This window comes from Sylvia atricapilla, chromosome 14, assembly GCF_009819655.1.
Source record: "Sylvia atricapilla isolate bSylAtr1 chromosome 14, bSylAtr1.pri, whole genome shotgun sequence".
NCBI classification, from domain to species: domain Eukaryota; kingdom Metazoa; phylum Chordata; class Aves; order Passeriformes; family Sylviidae; genus Sylvia; species Sylvia atricapilla.
In genome coordinates, this window is record NC_089153.1 from 7627390 (window position 1) to 7651597 (window position 24208).

Here is a 24208-nt window from a genome sequence, read left to right on the forward strand (position 1 = left end):
GCAAAAGCTTCAACCTGCATTAGCCAGAAATCCTAATGAGATCAAAGAGCCTGAGATGAGGTTCACTGTAGCAAACAAAAATAATTTAATCCTACCACTACCATCTTATTTTCTACACCACTGCAGCACTCATCCCTATACAGACAGGCCACCAATATTTCCAAGCCTGATTCACCCCATCTTTCTGCACACCCATTCCACCAACACCACAAATAACAAATATTTGTTATCTGCTCCAAGATTAAAGTCTGTCAGTACCAAGAGACCTGTGAATGTGAAATTACTTATCTCCTTTGTAAACACTATGAAAATACTTGCTCACTTTGCAACAGAATTCTACAAGCATGTTTTAAAGTGCACATATGGACACATGTGGACATGGCACAAAAGATTTATTTGATTGTACCAAGAGATCTAAGTTCTTGATCATTGTGCATATTTCAAAGTAATAAAAAAACTCATTTCACCCTGATAAACTTCCATAACACATATGAAGTACTAGTGTCTCTCTCCCAGTGAGGTGTCTGTACACATCTAAAGTAATGTTAATGTCATATCCATACTGTGTCTCATACCACTGCTCTGAGGTCTCACATCTCAGTGTTTTTACCTGTGTTGCTGCCTACCAAGAGGCCATGTGGTGGCACTGTGTAACCAGTTTCAGTGCCTTAGTTATAGGCATTTTTCTGTAATAATCTGTCTACAGCTGCATAAGAACCCAACATACACCACTGTGAAGAGTAAACGAGTTCAAAGGGAAAATAGCAGAAGACCAGCTCTAGTGTTTATTTTACACTAGATATACAAACTGGTTCAAGCCCTCGAATGTTTAATGGACCAAGTTAGGCAGTGAGGTCAGAAGGATTTCAATCTATCACACACACTCCAACCAGCAGTACCAACTCCTACACATGGGTGACAACAGCCTTGCTTAGAAGCTTGTCCAAGCTCTGCTTCACATGCTTGCAGATAATCTGTTCCTCAAATACCTGTTTTACTGCCCACATCTTGGGCTCATTGAAAATGGACAAGTCCAATAGTATATAGGTTAAACTAGTCTTTATTGAAATATAGAACTATATGAAACTTGAACTCAAAAGAAACTTAAGAGCACACATTAAACATCATAATTTGGAGGTGGCATGTCAATGATCTCATCCAGGGTAGCAAGGAAGTCAGCAGTTGATTGTAGCAAGTCTGGAAGTTAGAAATAAATCAAATCAGTTTCTCAAACTCAGAAGGCACACTAACATAAACTAGCTCCCAGCAGCTCAGCATAAACTTTTTGAATAAGCAAAAGAAGTATTGCTTCATTTTATAAACCAAAGCCACCTCACTGATCAGTTTGCAATGCACCACAGAAGACTACCTAGCGAAAAGCAGTACTCTGAGCAGAGTTAATTTTCTTCACAGTCACTGGTAGGGGCTGTGTTTGGATTTGTGCTGGAAGCAGTGGTGGTCATTCAGGGATGGTTTAGTTGTGTGAGCACTGCTCAGCAATAGAGTCGAGGCCTTTCCTGCTCCTCACCCCACCAGTGAGGAGGTGGCTGGGAGTGCTCAAGCACCTGGAAGGGAGCACAGCCAGAACAGCCAGCCCCAGGGGATATCCCAGACCATATGGTGTAATGCTCAGCAGATAAAGCTGGGGGAAGAAGAAAGGAGGGGCATTTGGAGTTATGGCACTTGTCTTCCCAAGCCAGCGCTGCATGTGATGGAGCCCTGCTGTTGTGAGGATGCTGAACACCTGCCTGCTAATGGGAACTGAATTAATTCCTTGTCTTGCTTTCCTTAAATGCATGACTTTTGTTTAGTTATCAGAACTGCTTTTATCTCAAAGCACGAGTTTGTTCACATCTTCTCCCCTATCCCACAGCAGGGGAGCAAGTGAGCAGTTGTGTGGTGCTTGGCTGCAGCTGGGTTAAGCCACTGTGAGATGATTGCCTGCACTGGCAGGGTGGGCCAGGTACACTGAGCTCGACTACACAGCAAAAGTGTCTGATACTGGTGCCCTGCTCTGGTAGTTTAGACAGCAACAACTCACTGCTGTAGCCAGCCGGCTTTTTGCCCTAACCACCGATGAGCACTGTGTGTACTGAAAATCATGCAAAGCCTCCACTTACTGGACTCCCAGGAAATCTCTTCAATCTTCACAGGTGAAGGAACCATGTTCACACATCTGTCATATGTCTTTTCAAATACCATGAGGGGAACACCACACAGGTTGATATTGCTTAGTTTGAGTTCTTCAGGAAGATCATAACTCTCAAAGTCTGTTTAAGAAAGACAGTGTGCAGTAGCCTGGGAAGCAGCAAACTCTTCTAGACTAAATGAAATACAAGCCAATCTAAAACAACACAACAGTCTCCTCTTATTCACTTGCAGTTACATCTTTTAGTTGTCCATGAAATCCCATACACCAACCCTGATGAAAACACCAGACTGCCTAATAGAATTGATAATGTAAAGCAGTTCATAACTTCAGCAAGCAAAGCACATGTTTTCATCAACACCACAGCCTTTGGCAGAGTAGTTTTCACACACATCCAAATGAAGGGGAAAGCTTTAGGGACACCCTTTGAAGGACTGAGATAGAATATCTAAAATGGGCTGGCCTAAGAACAGCTTTAGAAGTTTCATCTTCAACTATTATATCCTACAGCAGAAAGAATTTCTTCAGTTACAAATCATCTTGGCACAGACTCTTCTGTACTCCTTTGAATACTTGTCTACTAGTCACTGCTTAATGAACTAAGCTAATACGTGGTTATTTGGAACTTGTTTCCTGTCACCACAATAAGAGACTCAGAATAACAGATCTAAGGCACAGCCATTACTGTTAGAAATATCACTTAATTCCTGTTTAAGTATTTCAGAAGCAGCAAGCACTCTTACATTTTAGAAAGAACTCAGAAGAAATGCAGTGCTGGCTCGTGTGCCACAGTAGCTTGGACAAATTTTTAGAACAATGCCACCACTCAGGAAAGCCTAATTGTTAATTTTAATAATTACATTAATAGTTCTTACCTTGAGGATCCAAAGGAAACATATTTTCTATTTCTGGCCAATCTTCTTCAGCCACTGTATGGCAGCTTTCTAATCCAGTCTTGGGTAGCCATAAAAAGAAGTAGTAACGTTATTTGAGCTACTGTAGAATATTTGTAGTTGCTTTCTTGTGCTGTTCAGGTCTACAGACAAGGATATCTGCCACATTTCGCTCAGTCAGGCCTAAATTCTAATGCCTTCAACACAAATAAGATGAAGATGGGCAAATGTTTCAGCTGAGTTTATGTAGTGCAGTATTATATGCGTTGGTAAGAGATGACTGCACTAAAACAGGTAACTCTTAAGATGTAGATAAAACATTAACTCCGACCATTTTCTCTAGAACTACATAAGTGCCCTGCTTTTAGGCAGGACAGAGTTATTTTTCTTTCAGCTATTGTCAAGCAGTGCTTACACAGTCCAGGCCTTCTCTGCTTCTCACAACCCCACCAGAGAGCAGGCTGGGGCTGCACAGCCAGGACAGCTGGCCCCAGCTGCCCCGAGGGATACCCTAAACTGCATGGCATCTCAGCAAGGAAAACTGGTGGGAAAGCAGGGCTACCACTGCTCTGGGACTGGCAAGGAATTAGTCAGGTATTGGCAAGGAATATTATTTTGTCTCACATTCACCTTTCCAATTGTCTCTCCCTAACCCATTAAGGAGGGAGAGAGAGAGCACCTGTGTGGTGCTTAATTATGTCAGAGTTAAGCCACAACAGCAGGTAAATTATGGATGTCCCCTCCTCCCCAGCATGTGTGTTATACTCACTTTCTTCACAGTGCAAGGCTGATTTTTCTGTTTTATCTTATCCTTCTTGCTCGTGACTCCTTCAGTTTTATTCACATTTCCAAGAACCTTTCTGACAGAACGAGATTTGACTGGAGAAGTAGTGATTGCTTTCTTAGGAAGTGGAGTGTTAACTTGTGTTCTTTCAGCTAGGGCTTTAGCTGGAATGGGGGAAAGCAAAAAAAAAAAAAGCAAACTTAAGCAACACTAAAGCTTGCCTAAGTAAATGCACAGGCTGGAAAACTAGCTGTAATGCAAATCACTGTTCACCTCATAATCCACACTTATGACAAAAGCACAGAGTTACCTTCAATTTTATACTAACTGATAAGCTTGGAAGAATTGGTTGGGTAAGTGGATTTATGAATAGAAAACTATTCACATTAAAAGCAGTGAATAACAAAATGCAATTTATGCCCTTCACTTAATCCCTCACTGGCTCAGGGCAGCAAATACGCACAAGATCCTGAATGGAGCTTCAGCTGACTCTTGGGAGCGTGCAGTTCACCATTCTCCTGATCAACAAAGATCAGAGTTGCCATCTTCAGACTGATGAGGCTACCCTGTAGAGTCCGTAGTGAAAAACAGAAAACACTTTTGGTCATTTGTCTTATCGCAACACACTTTTTAAGCAAGCCCCATTAAAAACAGCAGAGCTATCACATACTCGTCTCTAGACAAGGAGAACAAACCCCTACTTCCCACCATAATACAAAGTTTAGCTAACGACCCTCAGGTTTGAAGGCATTATTAGTACTTCTGCACTGTGCTCATCACTGCCATTACACAGGTAAGCAAGCAATTCCTCATTAAAGAGGCCTGCAGGAAAACTCAGAATCACAGTTAGTGAGGCTGGAAAAGACGTCTAGAATAACCGAGTCCAACCTAAACACCACCATGCCAATCACACCATGGCACTAAGTGCCACATCCAGCCTTTCCTCCAACACCTCCAGGGACAGTGACTCCACCACTCTCTCGGGCAGCCCATTTTAATGTTTAACCACCCCTTCTGTCAGGAATTCTTCCTAATGGCCATCTTAAATTCCCCCCAGTGCAGCTTAATACCATTTCTTTTTGCCCTTTTGCTGATTGCCCGAGACAAAACACCGATCCCCACTTGGCTACAACCGCTTTTATGGTGATTGTAGAGAGCAGTAAGACCTCTCCTAAGCCCTCTCTTCTCCAGGCTGAGCACACCCACCCCCCAGCAACTCAGACTGGCGCTCCAAACCCCTCCCCAGCTTTACTGCCTTTCACGTCTGGGCGAAACTCCTTTTTTTTGTACAGCTTGAAGCAAGATTGGCACTCCCAGACCAGCCCTACCCCCGAACCCTCAGCTCACCTCAGAAAGCGACAGCGCAGGAAAGGCCGGAGCAGCTGAGCCGAAACCCCTCTCAAACAAGCCAAGGCACCGTCAGGCCCAACGGCGGCACCTTTTAAACCGGCCCCACGCCGCCCATTGGCCACTTCGACACACGCGCGGCTGCCGATTGGCTAACCGCGCCGCGCGCGCACCGCCCCACGCGAGCTCAGGGGCGGGGCGGGGCGGGCACGGGGAGGTGTCTCCAGCCCGGAAGTGAGCGGAGCCGCGGGGCATTGTGGGGCGGCGGTGCGGCCTGGCAGGTAAGCGGGGACTGGGGACCGGGACCGGGATCAGGATCAGGATCAGGATCAGGATCGGGATCGGGATCGGGATCGGGATCGGAACTGGGACCGAGATCGGGACGGGGATCCGAGAGGGTGGCTGCTGTAGGCTCCGAGCAAGTGCTGGTGTCCCCCGCGCGGGCCTGCGTCCGGGTCTGGCGCGGCTTCGCCACGGTCGTTCTCTCGCGTCTCTTCCGGGCTACGTGCAGGCCCAGCTCTCACGTAAACAATAAGGTGATTCTGTGTTTTCGGCATTGGGGCTTATTTTTCAGGACAGAGGTATGTCAGGAATGCGTAATACGGAGTTAGCTCATTTCACTGAGTGACACAAAATCACGTTGGAAGGCTTTGATGTCAGAGGGTGTGGATTTTTAAGGCTTTTCTTTTATCTTCTAGGTTTTGGGCTTTTTTCTGCTGAGAAAAACAGCCCAAATGGCCTCGGGTGCGGTTGCGAACGCCCCTCCTGCAGGAGGGGCAAATGATGTGAGCCTGGAGGAACCAAAGAAGATGACAAGGGAAGATTGGAGGAAGAAGAAAGAATTAGAAGAGCAGAGAAAACTAGGAAATGCTCCTGCTGAAGTGGATGAAGAGGGAAAGTATGTTTCACTAAAGTTGTGGTTATTCTAGAGCTGCTGAGGAAAAATGTCTTTTCCTATTGTGCTTACAGAACAATTGTGACTGTAGCACATGATTTCAGTGTGAGTTACTGCAGAAGTAGATAGTTTGTCTCATAATACTTCAGTCATCAGATATTTTCTAGAAAAACGTAGGTTCAATGTTTTCTTCTGTCAGCTATTGTCAGTTGTGCTAAAAAGTCCAATCCATTAAGCTAATAATATGTGGTATTTTAAAAGTGAGCAAAACATAGTACAGAGGTCTTTTACGGTGTACCTTGTCTGTTGCCTTTCTCTCTCTTGCTTTTACAGGGCTTGTTGCTTCTGAGAACAGAAATGTTGCTATATTTTTTTGCTGAGTAGCATTACAGAGAATAAGCTATTTGATTTGAAGGCAGAAATTTAGGTGAATTAGGTGGCAACAAAATCTCAAAGTCTTTGTCAAAGCAAGAATTTATTTTGAAGTGCATTGTATTCTTCATTATTTATTATCACTCCTAAAGCACTTGAACTTTAACGTGAAGGTTGTTTGTTAGACTGAATTGTTTTGGGTTTTTTCACTGTGCCATGTGCTCACTGCACAATATCTTTTACAGAGATATCAACCCTCATATTCCTCAGTACATCTCCTCAGTACCATGGTACATAGATCCTTCTAAGAGACCCACTCTAAAGCATCAGAGACCTCAGCCAGAGAAGCAGAAACAGTATAATTCCTCTGGAGATTGGTACAAACGAGGAGTTCAGGAGGTATGCAAATTGTTTTTCTTATGAAATAAGGATTGGGGTTGATTAATGAGGAGATTTCTGCTTGTGTGGTTTTGAGAAAGGCGGGAATTTTTATTCAGCAGGCAAATCACAGAGTCTGGTGGTAATCAAAGCATGTATTTGGGCTTTGGGGAGGGCACTCACACTTGAGTGGTGTTGAAATTATGAATGAGTCATTGGGAACCCTTGTGTGAATGTGCCAGAGTGTCCCCAATGTGCCCTTGTGTTTCCTCCCAGCACGCTGTGGCCACCAGGTACCGCAAAGGAGCCTGTGAGAACTGCGGGGCACTCACACACAAAAAGAAGGACTGCATGGAGGTAAACTTCCTTTCTCTCCCTCTCTTAATGGCTTTGAGTGCCATGGGCATTCTAATCTTTGTGAAAAATAGCTGCCTGTAGATGAACTATTTGGTTTGGAAAAGCTGTTTTGAAAAATGTTGCAAGTTGTGAGAGATGACCTAGAAATTTCTGAAGAAATTATTATGTAGGAAAAGTGAAGGGGAAAAGTTATACAATTCAGTGTGTTATCCATCAGTTCTGTTTATAATAAGATCAGAAGTAATAGGTGAAAATGTTATGTTTCTGTTAATTACATTAACTCAAGTGCTGTTGTTTCTATCTTTCTCCTTCATCTCAGCTAGAAGTCACCCCCAGAAACTGTTTTAATTGCTTTCATAATTGTAGAAAATACAAACAAGAATTTATGGGGTTTGAAGTCAGCTGTTCTACATAAAAATGCAGAACTACCTGCATTTATTTATAATCCACAGTGCTGAATTTAACTTGCTTTAGAGGAGCTTGATTGATAGTGTTTTTGAAGGGATGTGTGAGTGAGTAACGTAATGGACTGATCCAACCTTTTGGTTTTTTTTTTCTTTCAGAGACCCAGGAAAGTTGGAGCAAAGTACACAGGCATGAACATTGCTCCAGATGAACATGTGCAGCCTCAGCTGATGTTTGATTACGACGGGAAGCGGGACCGGTGGAACGGTTATAACCCAGAGGAGCACATGAAAATCGTCGAGGAATATTCCAAGGTTGATTTGGTACGTAGGTGCTGTGATTTACTGGGCAGAGAGTTGCTGTTTGGTGGGGCTGGGCTGGGAGGAGGGACACTTGTAATGTGCTCTGCTGATATTAAAGCTGGTGCTAGAAAGAAGTATTTAAACAAATGCATTTTCATGCTGCACAGGCCAAACGTACACTGAAAGCCCAGAAGCTTCAGGAGGAATTGGCATCAGGGAAGCTGGAGCAAGTGGTAAGTCAACTTACTGATTTATTTCTGCTTAGGCTGAATAAATATTAAACAGATTATTTCTGCTTTCTGATTCTTTTACTCTCTCTACAGGGTATGCTGTTGAGTTTTATTCTGTCTAGTAATTTAAAGGTTTTCCTAGCACCAGCATGTTCTGTGTCACACTCAAGAACTTGAAGCATCTTCTTTCAAATGAGAATTACTTTGTGTTCCCCTTATGGGCAGAAATTCTGTGTGATTATTACTGTTGCTGAAATTAATGACATGGAATTCTGGGTCAGAAGAGCTTGTTTTCCATGTAGTAATCTTTTTTCGTATACTGAAATGCTTTTCTCGTATTTAAAGATTGATGTGGTCTGACTAGTGCTGAGGTGATGACTATGATTAAACTAGTAGTGTTTAATATAAATTGGAATAGGAAGATGTTTTCTTAAGAAGAAGCAAATTGGTTTAAGATAAAATCCCCGCACAGTGACTTACAAAATGGGGACAAAAATAGAGACTGCTACTGGTCAGAAGTAGTTTTTCTAAAGCCTCCTTGCAGAGGCTGTGCTGTCCCCTCGTGGGTTGTCACTAGATGGCACAGTGAGCTCGAGCTGCCACCCAGCCCAAACTGCAGTGCTTTGACTTCATAATAGAGAGATTCCTCCTCTTTTCATGCCCGTTTCATGAACCAAACGCTGTTGGCTTCTGTATATCTACTGCTTATGAAATGGAGCTGTAAGAAGAAAAGTGTGTTTGAAATTTAACTATGTCTGAGGGAGAGGACTGACACTGATTTGCATGGTCAGTGCTGGCCAGTTGCTGGCCTGTGTTCCAGGGCTCACAGCTGTTGCCATCTTTTCCTGCTGCAAGTATTTCTCAGTTAAAGACTAAGCAGGTTAAAAAATGACATCTGATTGTGTTTGTCAAACTTAAATTCTGCTTTCTGTTTCAGGCTCAGTATTCCTGTGAATCCTGACTAAATTCTTGAATTCATATCTCCTTAATTCTTTCTTAAGCTTTCAGAGTTGAAACTTGGTTACATTTACATGATATGAAATGTTATAGTCTAAATTCTCAGTCTTTAAAGGCATAACAAGCTCTAAATAACAGCAACAGTTTTAAAAATTGCTGTTCTTGCAAAGAATTGGAAATTTTATTGGGGATACAGTGAAAAGTTCTCCAACGTGTCTGTCACAGAGACAGCTAAGAGCATTTTCCTAGAACGTTATTAGCAGTGTTTCTGAATTTGGGGCCAGTGGTAAATTGTATTTTGTATCCAGCATGAAACTCTGCTTTGATTGCCCTTTGTATCCCTGCCATTTTGTCTTCTTCCACTACTTTGTCTTCTCTGCTGATGTGCTCTTTGTTTGCTGCAGAACTCCCCAAGACACCAGTGGGGAGAAGAGGAATCAAATTCACAGACAGTAAGATGATTACCCACTGCATCACACCATGGGCAAAGAAAGAACCTGTAGTTAGTGGAACAGTGAAACAAGGGTGGCACAAGGGTTTGAATGTTGTGTCCATGCCACTGCCTACCTTTTCTTTGGGCAGAGGTGGCTGGATTTCATAAAAGAGGCTTTTTGTTTTAATTCCTGTGTGTTGTCAAACCTTAGAGATGCAAGCACATAACTAGGTTTTAACGTGGTATATTTTGACCAAAATAACTGTTTTCTTGATACCATCATAGTTATGTTCTGATAACTATTTCTGTAGAAGGAAGTGAGAATTCTGTAACCAGAATGCTTCTGAAGTGTTGAATGTTAGATTAGCCTGAGAGCACACGTAAGCCCAGGTAAACTGTGTCACACTGTAATTACAGGGATTGCAGAATTTTAAGAGAACCAGTAAAATCAGATTCTTGTACATGTCTCTAGAGTGAAGGAACTCTTTTAGTTACAAATCTTCCATTTCTCCTCAGGAAAGAGATCATAACAGTGAAGATGAAGATGAAGACAAATATGCAGATGACATTGATATGCCTGGGCAGAACTTTGACTCTAAGAGACGCATCACGGTCCGGAATTTACGTATTCGGGAAGATATTGCTAAGGTGAGTAAAGAATTCTGTACAGATGGTCTTCTGTGTTCTTGAGAGTTAATTTCAACAAATTGTATGTTCAGTTATTAATGACTTTGTTTATGGGGTTTGGAAGTTAAAGTCTATTCTCAGTTCTGTTCCCGCTCATGTTATGACCTCATCAAGGTGTCATCCTTTTTAAAGATAAAACTTCTTAAAACATCTAAACTGGAGGATGCAAGAATAACCTCAGTTCTTTTGAAATCAAAAATGTTAAATATCTTACATGTTGTTTTTGTTCTTTTTTCCCCTAGTACTTAAGGAATCTGGATCCAAACTCTGCTTATTATGATCCAAAAACAAGAGCAATGAGGGAGAACCCTTATGCCAACACAGGCAAGAATCCAGATGAGTAAGTAAAAATGAGGTCATGCTTGAATATCCAACAAAATTCTTAAAACTGAGACTAATAGTTTTATATTTTCTTTTACATGTATGTCCTTTAGCTAATGAATCTCTAGTCATTTATGTATACATATATTAGTAAACCTGGAAAAAACATCTGTTTTATTTAGGAACGCGTTTTGGTTTAGTATATAAAAGTGGTATTTTTGTAATACTGACTGATCCTTAATATTCAGAGACATATGGACCATGGTTTAGTGTAATTATCTGTACAAGGACCAGGGTACTGCTGCATCTAGAGGTGATGCCTGTGAACAATAATTTTATTTATGGAAAGTATTTCAGTAACCAAATCTTAAACTTTTTTCTTAATTTCTTGGTTCTGGAGACTAGTGTGATGTGTTTGTGGTACCTAATAAAATATTTGAATTAGGAGTAAGATGTCCTATATTAATGGATTCTGCACAGAAAAGGTGTGAAAGCTTTGGCATTGTGTAAATAGCTTATTTAAAGCTGCCATAGGCTGGCTTTTGGCTGGACACTTGGCTGTCTCCCTTAAACCCTGAGTCAGACCCTTGACTTGTATTGTGCTGGGAACCTACAGAGCAGACAGGCTGAAAGTAAAACATGTATTCAGAAAACAGTAATTGGATTAGTTCACTGCCTAAAATAGAACGGCAGTACCTAAGTGATAGCAAATAATGCTCTTTACATCTCTCCTTGCCCCCAGCTAGAGTACTGCCAATCAGTTCCTTTTTTTAGATGCAGATGCTTTTGCTTCTCTCTCAGGTCATAATTTGACCTTCGTTGAATCTAAGTTTCTGCCACAGCTTTGCAGACTGTAAATTTTTCAGAGTGGCTTTGGGAAGATGAAAGAGTGGAGAATTGGATTGCTAGCATTATTTGATCCTCATTGTGTGTTTCATGTACTGACTGTGCATCTCTTCAAGGGCTGTGCACAAGTGTTTCAGCTTTACTGAGAGCAGTAAAGCTGTCCCAGGCTTTCTTCAACTCCACCAAATATGCTGGGTCTGGACTGAAGAGTCAAAAATCCAGAAATGAGAATCACTGTGCTGGAATATCACAGATTGTATATCCATATTTATTGTGTAACTAGGTCCAAGTTTAACTTCTAGAGCTTGCCATCCCAGACAGAACTTCAGGTCTATGTCATGTGTCCCTGTGGACACACACATCTTGGTTTTTGAGTGGCTGCCTAATGCTTTCATGGCTTTGCAGATTTTTTTTTCATATATCAAGTTGAATGCACCTTCTTCTTCTGTTCTTAACTCTTAGTGCACAAGAGAATTTTTACATGCCTGTTGCACTTCTGTGTTTGTATTTAAGAGGAAATCACATTACAAATGCTGAGAATTGTGTTCTTTTCTGCAGAGTTGGTTATGCAGGTGACAACTTCGTTCGCTACACGGGCGATACCATTTCCATGGCACAGACTCAGCGTAAGTGGGGCTTGGGGTTGGGGTTTTTGAAGGAAATTGACTTAAAATACTTTAAAATGCTGTTTTCTTGCAAAAGAGAAATAAGTAAGTCTTTATAGATGGAGGCCTTCTTTCAAACTGCTTCAGAATTAAAGAATGTAACTTGAAAGTGTACGTTCTAGAGTAAGTGCTGAGTAGAACCTCTCTGTGTACACAGTGTTTGCCTGGGAGGCTTATGACAAAGGCTCTGAAGTTCATCTGCAAGCGGACCCGACAAAATTAGAGCTCCTTTATAAATCTTTCAAAGTAAAGAAAGAAGATTTCAAGGCACAGCAGAAGGAAAGCATCCTAGAGAAGGTAACAAGCATTTGGGTTTATTTAATAGGAATTCAGTTGAGTTTGAAGTCTGGGTCTTGGGGAAAAGTCAGATTACTAATCCTATGTGACAGGGTGTCAACTATTCTCAGCATTTTAGACTTAAAATATTTTTATACTTATACATGCTATCTCATCAATTGATGAATTTTATTCTTTACTGTAGGGACCTTTGAAGGTCAGCTGGTATTTATATTATTGCTCTTCCTTTAACTCAGAATTTCTCCACTGAAGAAATCTGAATTTCTTTCTGACTCAAATTTTTGGGCACAGTCTTTTAGATAAACGCTTTATATTTTGCAACTTGTGTCTTGGACAACTGAAAAAGAACTAAATAATCCATTTAGCTTCTAACTATGTCAGCATTTAATTTGGAGGGGCACAGGTGGTATTGCTCTGGTTGTACCTGAGCTGTTTGGCTTGGTCTCTAAAGTTTTTCTAGTTTGAGAGAGGAGTATCACTGTTGTCATTCTCCAAGCATAAAACGAAACAAAAACAAACAAGAAGCACAACAAAAGCACCACACACACCAAAACCCCACACAAAATGAAACACCAAAAGACACCACAGAGGCCATAGAAGATGATGTATTTCTGTCTTAACTCTCCACTAAAGATTAAACTGTTTCTGTCCACTTTTGTGCCTTCTTGACAAGGTACCAAAGGTGCTGTTTTTGAAATGTTTGCTTAACTGTATAAAAGGTGGGCTTTTCCAAAACTGTTATATGTCATTTTCTATTTGCATTTTAGTATGGAGGACAAGAACATTTAGATACCCCCCCAGCTGAACTGCTGTTAGCTCAAACAGAAGATTATGTGGAGTATTCTAGACATGGAACAGTCATCAAAGGACAGGAGAAAGCTATTGCTTGTTCTAAGTATGAAGAGGATGTGAAGATCAACAACCATACAGTAAGTCCTAGGCTGCATTAGAATTTTTTAAAATTAAAGACCTTCCCATTGGAGGTATATTAAGATGCAGTACAGTATAATTAATACACCAAGTATATTTCTCCTGTCTCAATGTGATGCTCTCCCTTTTCTGCTAAGGAGAAACTTCAAATTGTCATAGTTGTGATGTGAATTTGAAGAATTGCCATGGCAATCTTTAACTAAAGGAGAAGTTACTCTATTTGCCTTCCACTTTGAGTATTAGCTGACTATATCCTGTTGTGGTTCTCTTTTTAGACAGGGTACCTGTAAGGCTCATGTGAAATAGCAAAAGTATTTCTCTTAGCTTCCTTTTTGAGTAATTTACTTACCAGGATATCAGCTCTGGGGTAAATTTTAGCCTGCCTCTTACAGGAGTAACTGTGTGATGTGTTCTCTTGCAGTGCATTTGGGGTTCATACTGGAAAGAAGGCAAGTGGGGTTACAGGTGCTGTCACTCCTTTGTCAAGTACTCCTACTGTACAGGAGAAGCTGGGAAAGAAATTGCTGTGAGTATTCTCTTGTTTATTCATGTGGAAAGAGCTGAAAGCATTCATACTCCTTACTTAAGGTTTAGACTGTTTTGCTTTTTGGGGGAAGGTTGGTTTTTTAGCGATTTATGGGATTTGGGTTTTTTGTCCATCCCCTTTCAGATATGGTCAGTAACAGAGTATCCTTGTTCTTGTCTGTTGTGTAGAATACAGAGGCAAGTTTAATGGAAGAGCAGCCTGAGGAGGAAGAACACATGACAAAACCCAAAACACTGATGGAGGTAGGATGTTTCCCTTTCTCAGGAGGACAGATAACTTCTCCTCAACATTTTAACTACAAAATTCTGTAGAGTCATAATAAGCCTGAAAATTACTAGACTTTATTATTAGATCATGACCATCTCCATTGAAAACTAAGCTCTCAAATAGCATTAATAGAAGTTTGGATTTAGTGGTTTGGGCATTATTGATTTTGGCAAGTTAAATATTAACAGTAATTTGTCTGCCCCCTCACAGATCCACCAAGAGAAACAGAAAGAGAAGAAAAAGAAGAAGCACAAGAAGAGCTCAAATTCCGACAGTGAGGGTGAAGAGAAAAAGAAGCAAGAAAAACTCAAAAAGGTGCACTATAATCTTCAGTGAATTTGTGGCAAAAGGAACATGACATATTTTACAGCATCAGTTTTTTGAAGCCTTAATGTAGTTCTTCTATATCATTTTATGTTAAACACTAAAAAGTGAGCATTAAGTGAAATATGCTGTGGGTGGGCCAGATGTGCTCTCCTTATCCCATCCTTGTGCTTACTCCTTGTCCATCATACAAGAATCTAAGACAGACCTCCATTGTTTTCTGCTTAACTTCCATTGTAAAAATTTTGATTGCCTTTGCTCTCATTTCAGGCTCTAAATGCTGAAGAGGCTCGACTTCTCCACATCAAAGAGCTCATGCAGCTGGATGAGAGGAAGAGGCCCTACAACAGCCAATATGAAGCCAGGGAGCCAACAGAAGAGGAGATGGAGGCCTACAGAATGAAACGGCAGAGACCTGATGACCCCATGGCCTCTTTTCTTGGGCAGTAGTCACAGGAGGCATCATTCCAGAGTCCAGCTCTTTCCACAGTTGTTTACAACTCTCTAGGCACTTCACTTGATTCCTTTGCACATGTCTGAAAAGGCAGAAACCTTTTTGTGCTCTGAAGAAATCTGTGAAAGCTTCTTTCAGCAGACTTGAGCAGTCTAGTACTTCCTGGAGTTTTGTAAATGTGTGTGTATGTATACAGATACAGGCACATCTGTATAACATATGTATAGATAAAATACATACACCTGCTCTGTAAGTTCTTGAAGGAGAAGAAATCTGACTGAAATCCTAGGTTTAATTGGCCAATGTATATGTATATGTGTATGTATATGTATATGTATATGTATATGTATATGTATATGTATATGTATATGTATATGTATATGTAGCCAGCTAATGCATAAAGTTGTGATGCAGGCAAACTGACTAGTCAGAAGAAATGGTCAGCAGGTGTCAATATAGAACAAAAATTGGTGACAAGAATTGACACAACTACTACTAGAACTTCTTACTTGTAAAAGCTGTCTCATGACTGTAAAAGAATACATCATTTCTTGATCACTTTGCAGTAAGTACTTTGGAAATGTAAAAATTCTTTTTGTTCTGTTTTTATGGCTTTGTTCTGGTTAAATCAATGTAAAGATCTTAAGTGCTGTCTAGCCTTTTAAATGAAAGGGTTAGAAGAAGCTGACTGTAGAGTGTTAAATTTCAGTTGTTTCTTCAGATGTATTTTCACAGAAATTTCAGTTGCAAAGATCTGAGTTCTTGGGTTTCCTTTTGATACCAGTGGCCTGTTACAAGGTGTGACACCAAGTGTCAGGCTCCAGTCCCCTGTGAGAAAGTGAAGCAGAGTCTGCTTTGGTTTGGCAATGTTAGTCCTTAAACTGGCAGTTTTCCCCTTTTAACTAATTCCAAGTTGAACTGGGTCAAAAACTGCACAGCATGACCTTAGAATTGGAAGGCTTGGGAATTACTTCTATTGAGGCTTAAGCTGTCTTTCCAAGGAGAAACTGCTCTTCTGCACAAATAATTACATGCAGAAAACATACTTGTAAGTGTCCTCTGTGTGATTTCAGAGACACTTTGAAGACTGAATGTTTTGATTTGGCACACATAGCCAATGATGGCCATTCTGCACTGGTCTGAAATGACATTCTGTATTAATACCATATGTGATATTCTTATTAGTGGTCAAAAATTTGAGTATTTACACAGTAAAAGAAGCACAAGAATGTGTGAATGAGCTGATTTGAACTGAGGTGCTCTTCTCAGGGCTATAGCACCTGAGGTTGTTCCAGCATGCCCTGCAACTGCTGTAGGCTTGGTCAGTGCCAAGTTCAGTCTGAGGGAAGAGGAGCTGTCAGAAGGGTTCCTTGGGCTATTTACATACCTTTCTCAAAGCTGCAGCTCAGTCTAAAAAACGTCTGAAAGACTTAATTCTTTATAAAGGAGGTAATTCAGAAAGAACACAGGAAATAACACAAAGGAAATTTCACGACTTTGGAAGCTGTGGATTGACTGCATGGAAATTTTAATACATCGAGTCTCTACTGAATTTATGTGAAGTGATTGTTCAGGGATTAAAATTCAGTCTTAAATTAAGAATACTTAGATTTCACCAAGGAGTCAAACCCAAGCACTTGGGGCAATAGTTGATCCTTGTCAGATCTTTAGTCTGGACTGTAAAGGAAGAGAGCACCTTTAAAGCGTTGTCAAGTTATTTATTTTAACCTTAAGAGGACAGTGTGTTATCCTGAGACTTATTCTTAAACAGCTGTAACATTTATCTGATGATTTTAAAAAAACCCTCATGCATACATTTCTAGCTAGAATACTCCAGTCAGATGGATAAACATTTGTCAGAATAAATAACAGGAAATGTGAAGCAATGCTGATACACTCAGAAACTTTCAGGAATAAACAGACCTGTCTGGTTTTCATCACAAATATCAAATGGCATTTCTCCTCTTTGGGAGTTCAGCAAGAGCTGAACAGCCCCACAGATCCAACAGATGCAGAACCAGAGCCAAGCTTAGAAGTACATAGATGTGAGCAGCTCAGGGATGTCTCAGTCACCCCTTCCTTTGGCACCAGCTGCTCTCCTTTCCCCACAGCATATCCCAAGCACCAGCACAGAGGGGACACCTCAATGCCATGTGTGTCTGTGGTGAGCAGCATGAGCTGGAATTGTTCTGGTGATATTTCAGAGGTGTCTCGGGGGGTTGGGGAGCCTCTTCAGCACCCCAATGGAATTTGAGCTTTCATTTGAGCTCAGGTCTCTTGGGCTAAGAACCTGATGTGACCCTGCCAATGCCCACACAGCTTCCCTGGGGCACAGTTATCTAACACCAGAAATCTGCTCTGGTCAATAGAGCAGGGAACTGGAAATAAACAACTTGCTCCCTTTTACCCTTAACTTACTGGATGAAAGTGGGTAAACAGCTGTGTAGCCTCAAATATGTCCATTGAGGAGCTTTCCTCAGCTCTGTGTCTGAGAAGTGTTGAATTCAAAGCACCTTTATATATGTAAATATATATTGCAAGTAATTTTGCCTAAATCATATAAAACAGATAAAACAAAAGGAATTTGCATATATCAAATAAAAAATGTTTTCCAGGTTTATAAGTCAATTGTCATCATAAGATGAGACTAACAGAATTTCACATGGTGTATCTAGGAAAATTGCTTCTTTTAATGTATATAAAACCAAACTTGAAAATCAGAGATCAGTTGTAGCATCTTGTATAGCCCCTCACAGGATTTTCAGAACCTTGTTTGCATCCTGTTTTCTGTTAATGCCTTCTTGCAACTTTACTGCATGAGAAGCATCTTGTTCTCGAGTTTCTTTCTATAGTGAAAACTTGCAAAATTGTTCGGAAATTTCCATTGTGCATGGCTTGCAGGATAAGGTTCTTACTAGCAGGAGTGTTTCATAGGAAAGAAATATGTCCTTCCTAAAATACTAAGTGTAAAATGGCTTTGATATCATCCCAATGCCTTCTGAAGTTCAGGGGAACTCCAGAATTTAAATGATTAACTGGCATTTCCAGACTCACAGCCAAACCAACACTTATCACATCTGAACGTTCTGTTATTAATGAGCCAGGTTTGCCTGGAGCCCTCTGAGACTCTTTAGTGTTTGATTACTAAAATAATATTGCTTTTACTTGTGAAAATACGTGCTCAAGTTGCCTTGGGTGACAGCCTGGTTTTTTTGTTTTGGTTTGGTTTTTTTCCAAAAGCTACAATGACAGAATTACAGTATGGTTTGGTTTGGAAGGGACCTTAAAGGTACCTAGCCTCACCCAGGCTGCCCTGAGCAGGGACACCTTCCATAGACCAGGTCACTCCAAGCTTTTTCCAGCCTTGGCCTTGGACGCTTCCAGGAAGGAGGAGTCCATAACCAGAGTCCACATTGCAGAGACATGGACCAGATCCTGTTGGGTCTGCACATTTAAAAGCTCCACTGCAGAAAACAAAAGCACATGAGAAATCCCTGTCATCAGTCATTACTCTAAATTAGTCTGTCCTCAAAACCCAGACCTTCATGTTCTGTATCTCTGTTGTTCCCTGTAATTTTTTGGGGGTTTTGTCCCCCACTGCTGGGTTGGGGCTTCATTGCTGTTCAACCTTGTTTCATCTGGGACCAAGGCAGAGCTGCCCCACTCTGTATCTGGAACTTAATTATGTAATGCTCCTTTTTCTTAGACATGTAATGACCACATGATTTATTTAACCTCCTGTAACAAAGCCCCCATTGTGCTGAGTGTTGTGAGGGAAAGCAAAGGGCTGGCTGCTGCCTTGCTCTGTAACTGGAGTGAAAGCCTGCCAGGAGCCCCCCTTGGAATTTCTTTTTCTAAGTGCAGAGGAGAGCAGCACATCCATGGTGACAAAAGCAGGCAGCAGCTGGCATTGCTGCTCTTCAGTTGGACCCTTGCCCCAGGAGAACCATGATGTCCCTCTCTTCTTACTTCTTTGGCGTTTTACAGTGTTCAAAGAAACAAACGGATCACCCTTCCAATGGGACCTGCTTATTTGCACTTGATGTTACTCTTTGAATGCCCGTCAGCAAGTGTGGTTCCTGAACACTTTTTAAATGTTGTGTTTAAATTCTGGTTTTATAAATATCTGAAAAAATGAGAGTGTCCAGCTTCTGATGAATGATATATTTCCTGAGCAAAATGTCCTGGTTCTTTTTTGAAGGCTCCCTTTTAAAGAAAAGAGTTTTGCCATTCATTTGTGTGGAATCATTATCAGACCCAATGCAGATTTCTGGTAAATCTCTATTTGATGGCAGAGGGCTGGATACACCCCCCGTGTTCCAGGTACACACCTCTGCAATGAGCTCAGGGGCTCCCAGGCTGGAGGGACTGGCCCGAATGATTTTGGTGTTTCATGCCCACACTCCTTTTCATACTGAAGGAAGCTCAGCAGTATTCTCCTGTCTCCTCTCTCCTTTTTCCTGCCATTGACCCAAAATTCACCCAATTCCTCTGTTAACGCTTTCAGCTCAATAAACCATCAGGAAACTAAATAAAAGCCCTGATCAGCTTCTGCCAGATCAGCAAACGGAGCCAGCTCAGCCGAGTTCAAGTACTGGAGCCGCAGCAAGGCTGGTGTGGTGGACAGGGGAGAGAAGGGGGTGAGGGAATCTCTCCCCTTCCAACAGCACCTCGGACTCATTTCCATTTAAATAGCTTGAGCAGATTCTGCTCTGAGGCCCAGGGATCACTGGTGATCTGTGAGCCACACAAAATGAAGTTCAGCTTCTTTGAGAAAAAATATTAAATGGTGAAATTAATTAAAGCCACTTATCCAGGCTGGTACAGCCCCTTGAATCAGAAAATATGTCCCAGTGCTGTGTGATAGGATATTATCTTCTTCTGGGTTCAAAGAGCCCAGTATTACACTGCTGGTGTAATACTTAAATGTGCTCACAACATGGTTTCAAATGAAAAAAACAAAATTTGGTTGGCTTAAAATTTGTTTACTTTTCTAATGAGGCTTCCAGGTATGATTTGATTGTTCCCACCTAAAAAATCTACCCTTATATTTTTACCAGGGATAAATCATGTAACCTTATTCAGTCAAACTCCTGGTGAAGATTTACATTTCTAAAAGAAGCCATATCGATTTAAAGTGGTTTTTTGCAAGTGTGCTTTCCCCAGCACATAGCTGCTTCCTTCTGCTCCATGCTGCAGCCAAAAACCCTGTTCCTTGCACCTGCCTATAGTGCTGAGAATTGGGAAAGCAGCCTTGGAAGATGCATGAGGAGAGGAAACTCCCCTAAGTTGCTTTGGCTGCAGAACATCTTGTATATAAACCAGGGACTGAAGGAACACAGGGACCTGTCTTTGGAACATCAGGATGACTTAGAACAATAGCAGTGACTTTGTTAACCTTTCTTCTATGAACTATTACAAATTAACCAGATAATAGGCAGTGTAAAAAAAAAAAAAAAAAAAAAAAAAAAAGGTTGGTAATGTATTGTTATAAGGTCATGCAGAAGGATTAACTCCTGTAGGAATTATTGGATTCTAGTGAAAAAATGATGAATATGTGTCAGTAATGACACTGCCTTAGCCCTCTGTCCTGGTGTGGTCACTAGGTAGGGCAGCCACATCTGTGACGAGTGAGGTTGATGAGCTCTCTCAGGGATATCATTTTATCCCTTTTGCCCATTAGGCTGCTGTTATTTGGATGGTTTTGGTGGCTAAACCCCAGGATTTTTATTTTCCCTTGCTATCAGTGCTGCCATTGACCTAGTTCTGCAGCGAGTAACTGCACAGCCATCTGTATCCCAGCTGATGCCAAGGAATGAAAATAACCCTGAAAGGTAACAGCTCTCTGGCTGAAAGGAGGGGTTTATGGGCAGCATTTGCTATTTGTGTTGCTTCCCCTTTGGACTGCACTTTCCAACACCTGGTAAAAAGGCTGGGAAGGCAGAAGAGCTGGGAACAGCCCCACAGGGCTCAGGGGGTTTGGCCAGCCCTGCCCACAGCTCCTCACTGGGGTTTACTTTATCCTGCCTTAGGGGATCCCACCAGTAATGGCTTGGTGTATTTGGGGCTCTTGGAGAGAAGGGTCAGTCACAGCCATGAGAAATTATTTTAATGTTGAGTTTCTCTGCTGTGCCTGCTGCCTGTACATATTTCTTTGGTGTTGGCATTGTCATGTGGCAGTAAAGGGGCAGTGGCAGAATGTGGGGTGCCAGTGAATGGGCAGCAGAAATCACCCCTGCTTGTGCTGATCATTGATGTCTGCAGGTTTCATCCAGAATTGGGAGTTCTTGCTTTCAGGAGCTGCACATGAGTGCAGGACACATCCCTGCACAGGGCAGATTAGGCAGCAAACCTGTAAAGTAGCATTAAGATGCAAACTTTGGCCTATAATCCTAAGTATTGCTTTTCTACTCTCAAGCAGTTTAGTGCAGTGACCATGGCAGTGCTTGGAAATGAAAGTCATGCCAATGGCAACCCCTGACATGGTTATCAGGGGTGTTATGAGATTTTATGCACCTCTGAAAGCATCAGCTGTAAAAATTTAAGGCTTTCCTGAAAGTCTTAGCTTTCAGCTAAGAAATCCACCATATATATCAATACTTCTGGGTGTGGAGAAAAGTCTGAAAACACGTCAGTGTACTCTAAAACTTTAGGTACCAAAGGACAAGTAAAATGAATCAGCTTTTATAAAATCCCTTGTTGATTTTAACTCTTGACCCTGTTTGTTATGGTTAGCATAAGTTCATCGATTGCAAACCTAAGCAAACTTTGTGATTAGTAAATATCCTGAGAATACTCTGGCTATTTCCTACTGATGATGAATGGATGGTGAGTGCTCGTGGCTGGGACAGGGGTGAGGTTTTTGCCTTGGTTCTGTCATGTTCTCTGCCACTAATGTGTTCTAGCGTTTTTAATTGCCAGAGCAACTCTAAATTCTCTCTTTGGGAGTGTCCCCCATCACATCTCATTCAATCATTATTAGTCATTAAACATCTTACTCTGTGATTGAAACCAAGGATGGAGCAAAGGGCAATTTATTCAGCCCAAATCTACAGTACTTCATGTGAAGGCAGTGGGAAGGTTTAATTGCAAATACTTGTGGCACATGGATTTACTGTGACAGTGGGGCCCTAAAGGAGGTCCCAGCTGCTCCCTGACAGCTCTGCTCAGTGTTCCATGTGTGACTGCAGAGTCCTCCTGCAGTCCAGCTGGGAGCAATTTGCCACTGTGAGATACACACCACTAGAGCTGCAGACCCTGTGAAACATTTAATAACTTCTTTACAAGGCAACCAGTTTATAAGTGAGGAGGAGCATTTGGAATGTGTGATTTATAAGCGGGAATATTTTATAATTGGCCAATGCTATTATCATTCCCAGTGCTGTGTATTAGTGCAATTTCTGGTGAAATTTCCACTGGTTTAGAGCTCAGGTTTAGTGACGCTGTGGTGACAGGGCTGTTTTCCCAAGGCTTTGCAGTTTTGCAGAGTTTCAGGTGATCTGCTGACACTCTGCATCTTGCAGAGGCTTTCAGCACCCTCAGGTTATGCAGGGATTGTGTTTGTTTTCAAGACTCCCACAGTTTTTAATGGGCTTATCCTGACAAGAGTGTGGCAAGAAGAGTGTTGTTCATCCCCAGTTAACATACAAGAGACACTTCATTTAAGGACCCTTGAACTCGGGTGTCTGCATAGTTGTCTCACAGAGACAGAAGTCAGGCACTGTGCTGTGTCTGGAAAAGTCTGGACACTCTCAGTTCTGATGTGCTGAAATGTCTTTAAAAATCTCTTTCTGTATATAAGGGCCAAGCCTTACAAAGATCTGTGAGGAATCCCAGAGCCAAACCAAACTCTGCACAGTGAACAGCCCTGCTGCAGGGTTCAGCTGCTCCAGTCCTGGGAGAGGCAGGAGCTGGTGAATTAACTCTCCGAGGTGCAGGGTGGGAATAATGGGTTTGCCTTCCTCTATTTTCTCATTTGGTATGCTGGAGCCTTGATTATGCCTGTAGGACTGAGGTCAGGCTTGTCTGCAGCACTGTCCCAAACCAGTCATTCTCTGACCTGCACAAACATTTGACTGGCAAAAGGAATGTACAAAAGTTCCTGTGCACAGGAGGCACCCCTGGAGCTGCCAGCTCTGCCCCCAAACCAGAGCTCTGCTCATCACTCGGCAGGAGAATTGCTCAGATTTGCCTTTTTCCCACAGTGCAGGATTATTTTCCTTCTCACTTCTCTGGAAATGTCCCCTTACCTCCTGCTGCAGAACACTTGATCAGATACCAAGTCCCTGCTGGGTGAAAATAGGATTAAATGCAATGACTAAACATTGAGTTAGTTACTCAGTAACTTCTCAGGAGCCCTTCTCCATACTTGGGGAGTTACTGAACACGTGTGTGGGTGAAAAAAATTGAGCTGTGGGATGGCCTATTTGTATACAGGATTTTAAGGAGGAGCCTGGGTGGTTGCTCACAGAAAAACCGCAAATATGGATTAAATTAATAATCAGTGAATAGTCTTCCAGAGGCTCTTCATGCTCAGGAGAAGTGGATTGAGACTACCCACAAAATGATCCGTGTCCTCTCCAGCTGCTCTGGAGTGAACCCAGTCCCAAGCTCTCTGTGTTGGCTCAGCCTTGCTGCAGGGCAGAGTGAGGCCAGGCACAGCCCAAAGGCTCAGTCTGTGCCCCACTGGAGACCACTTTTGTCCTTCCCAACATGTGAAAACAACACAGCCACAGGGGAGCAGATTATTTTTGTAGGAAATGTGGAAAGAATGCCCAGTGTTCCCTTGAGAGACAATACATAACAAATCAAAGCGCTGTGGTCTGCATGGCATTATCCAGCTTAGTTTGAGGGAAAAAATAGTGGCACAAAATCAGCTTATTTTTTAAGCCCATCTGGAAACTAGTGGGAATTCATCTCGCTGAATAAGACCATTATAAATTATATCAGGCTTCATCACATATATTTGAGGACAGAAAAAATTTATTGCAGAGGCTTGAGTTAATTCAGAGTCACACAACACAGAAGAAAGCCTCAATCTGTGAGTTTTCTGTGCACTTGTATGAACAAAATATCTAGAAATAACTAAAAAGCCCCACAAAACAAAAACTGTAGCATATAAAACACAGCTTCAGAGTTGCCCTGAGCTGCTTTAACTTTTACTGTACAACCCTTTTTCTCTCCCCCTAAGAAAACAGTATATAATCTTTTAAGAAAATCAAATCTATCTCCTTTGTTGGATTAGATCTAACTACTTTCAGTTGGATTGAATTAGTTTTTGTCTAGCAGTGTTTCCCAAGTGCTCCAGAGCAAGGAGCCCGTGCACAGGTGACCTCAGGCTGGGGACAGCCCGGGATGCTCCTGGAGAC

The 24208-nt window shown here is 41.8% G+C and overlaps 2 protein-coding genes across 4 annotated transcripts; one reads left to right on the plus strand and one right to left on the minus strand.

Moving 5' to 3' along the window:
• Positions 1 to 1042: 1042 nt before the first annotated feature.
• PTTG1 (PTTG1 regulator of sister chromatid separation, securin) lies at positions 1043 to 5264 on the minus strand. Its single transcript, XM_066328967.1, has 6 exons — positions 5174 to 5264; positions 4290 to 4392; positions 3812 to 3990; positions 3025 to 3103; positions 2121 to 2270; positions 1043 to 1197 (listed from the first exon to the last, which is right to left on the minus strand). Exons 2-6 carry the CDS (start codon positions 4369 to 4371, stop codon positions 1118 to 1120), a joined length of 570 nt encoding a protein of 189 aa, XP_066185064.1. The 5' UTR covers positions 4372 to 4392; positions 5174 to 5264; the 3' UTR covers positions 1043 to 1117.
• Positions 5265 to 5402: 138 nt separating this feature from the next.
• On the plus strand, positions 5403 to 15770 carry SLU7 (SLU7 homolog, splicing factor). 3 transcript variants are annotated; one of them, XM_066328969.1, is made up of 16 exons: positions 5403 to 5454; positions 5872 to 6071; positions 6686 to 6839; positions 7095 to 7175; positions 7739 to 7903; positions 8050 to 8115; positions 9474 to 9521; positions 10019 to 10150; positions 10432 to 10529; positions 11915 to 11982; positions 12179 to 12318; positions 13086 to 13247; positions 13670 to 13774; positions 13963 to 14037; positions 14273 to 14377; positions 14657 to 15770. In XM_066328969.1, the coding sequence occupies exons 2-16, from the start codon at positions 5908 to 5910 to the stop codon at positions 14834 to 14836; spliced, it is 1743 nt and encodes a 580-aa protein (XP_066185066.1). In that variant the 5' UTR covers positions 5403 to 5454; positions 5872 to 5907; the 3' UTR covers positions 14837 to 15770. The 3 variants fall into 3 exon arrangements, with proteins under 3 accessions (XP_066185066.1, XP_066185068.1, XP_066185067.1); XM_066328970.1 differs by lacking the exon at positions 5403 to 5454 and adding an exon at positions 5734 to 5754; XM_066328971.1 differs by lacking the exon at positions 9474 to 9521.
• The last annotated feature ends 8438 nt before the right edge of the window (positions 15771 to 24208 follow it).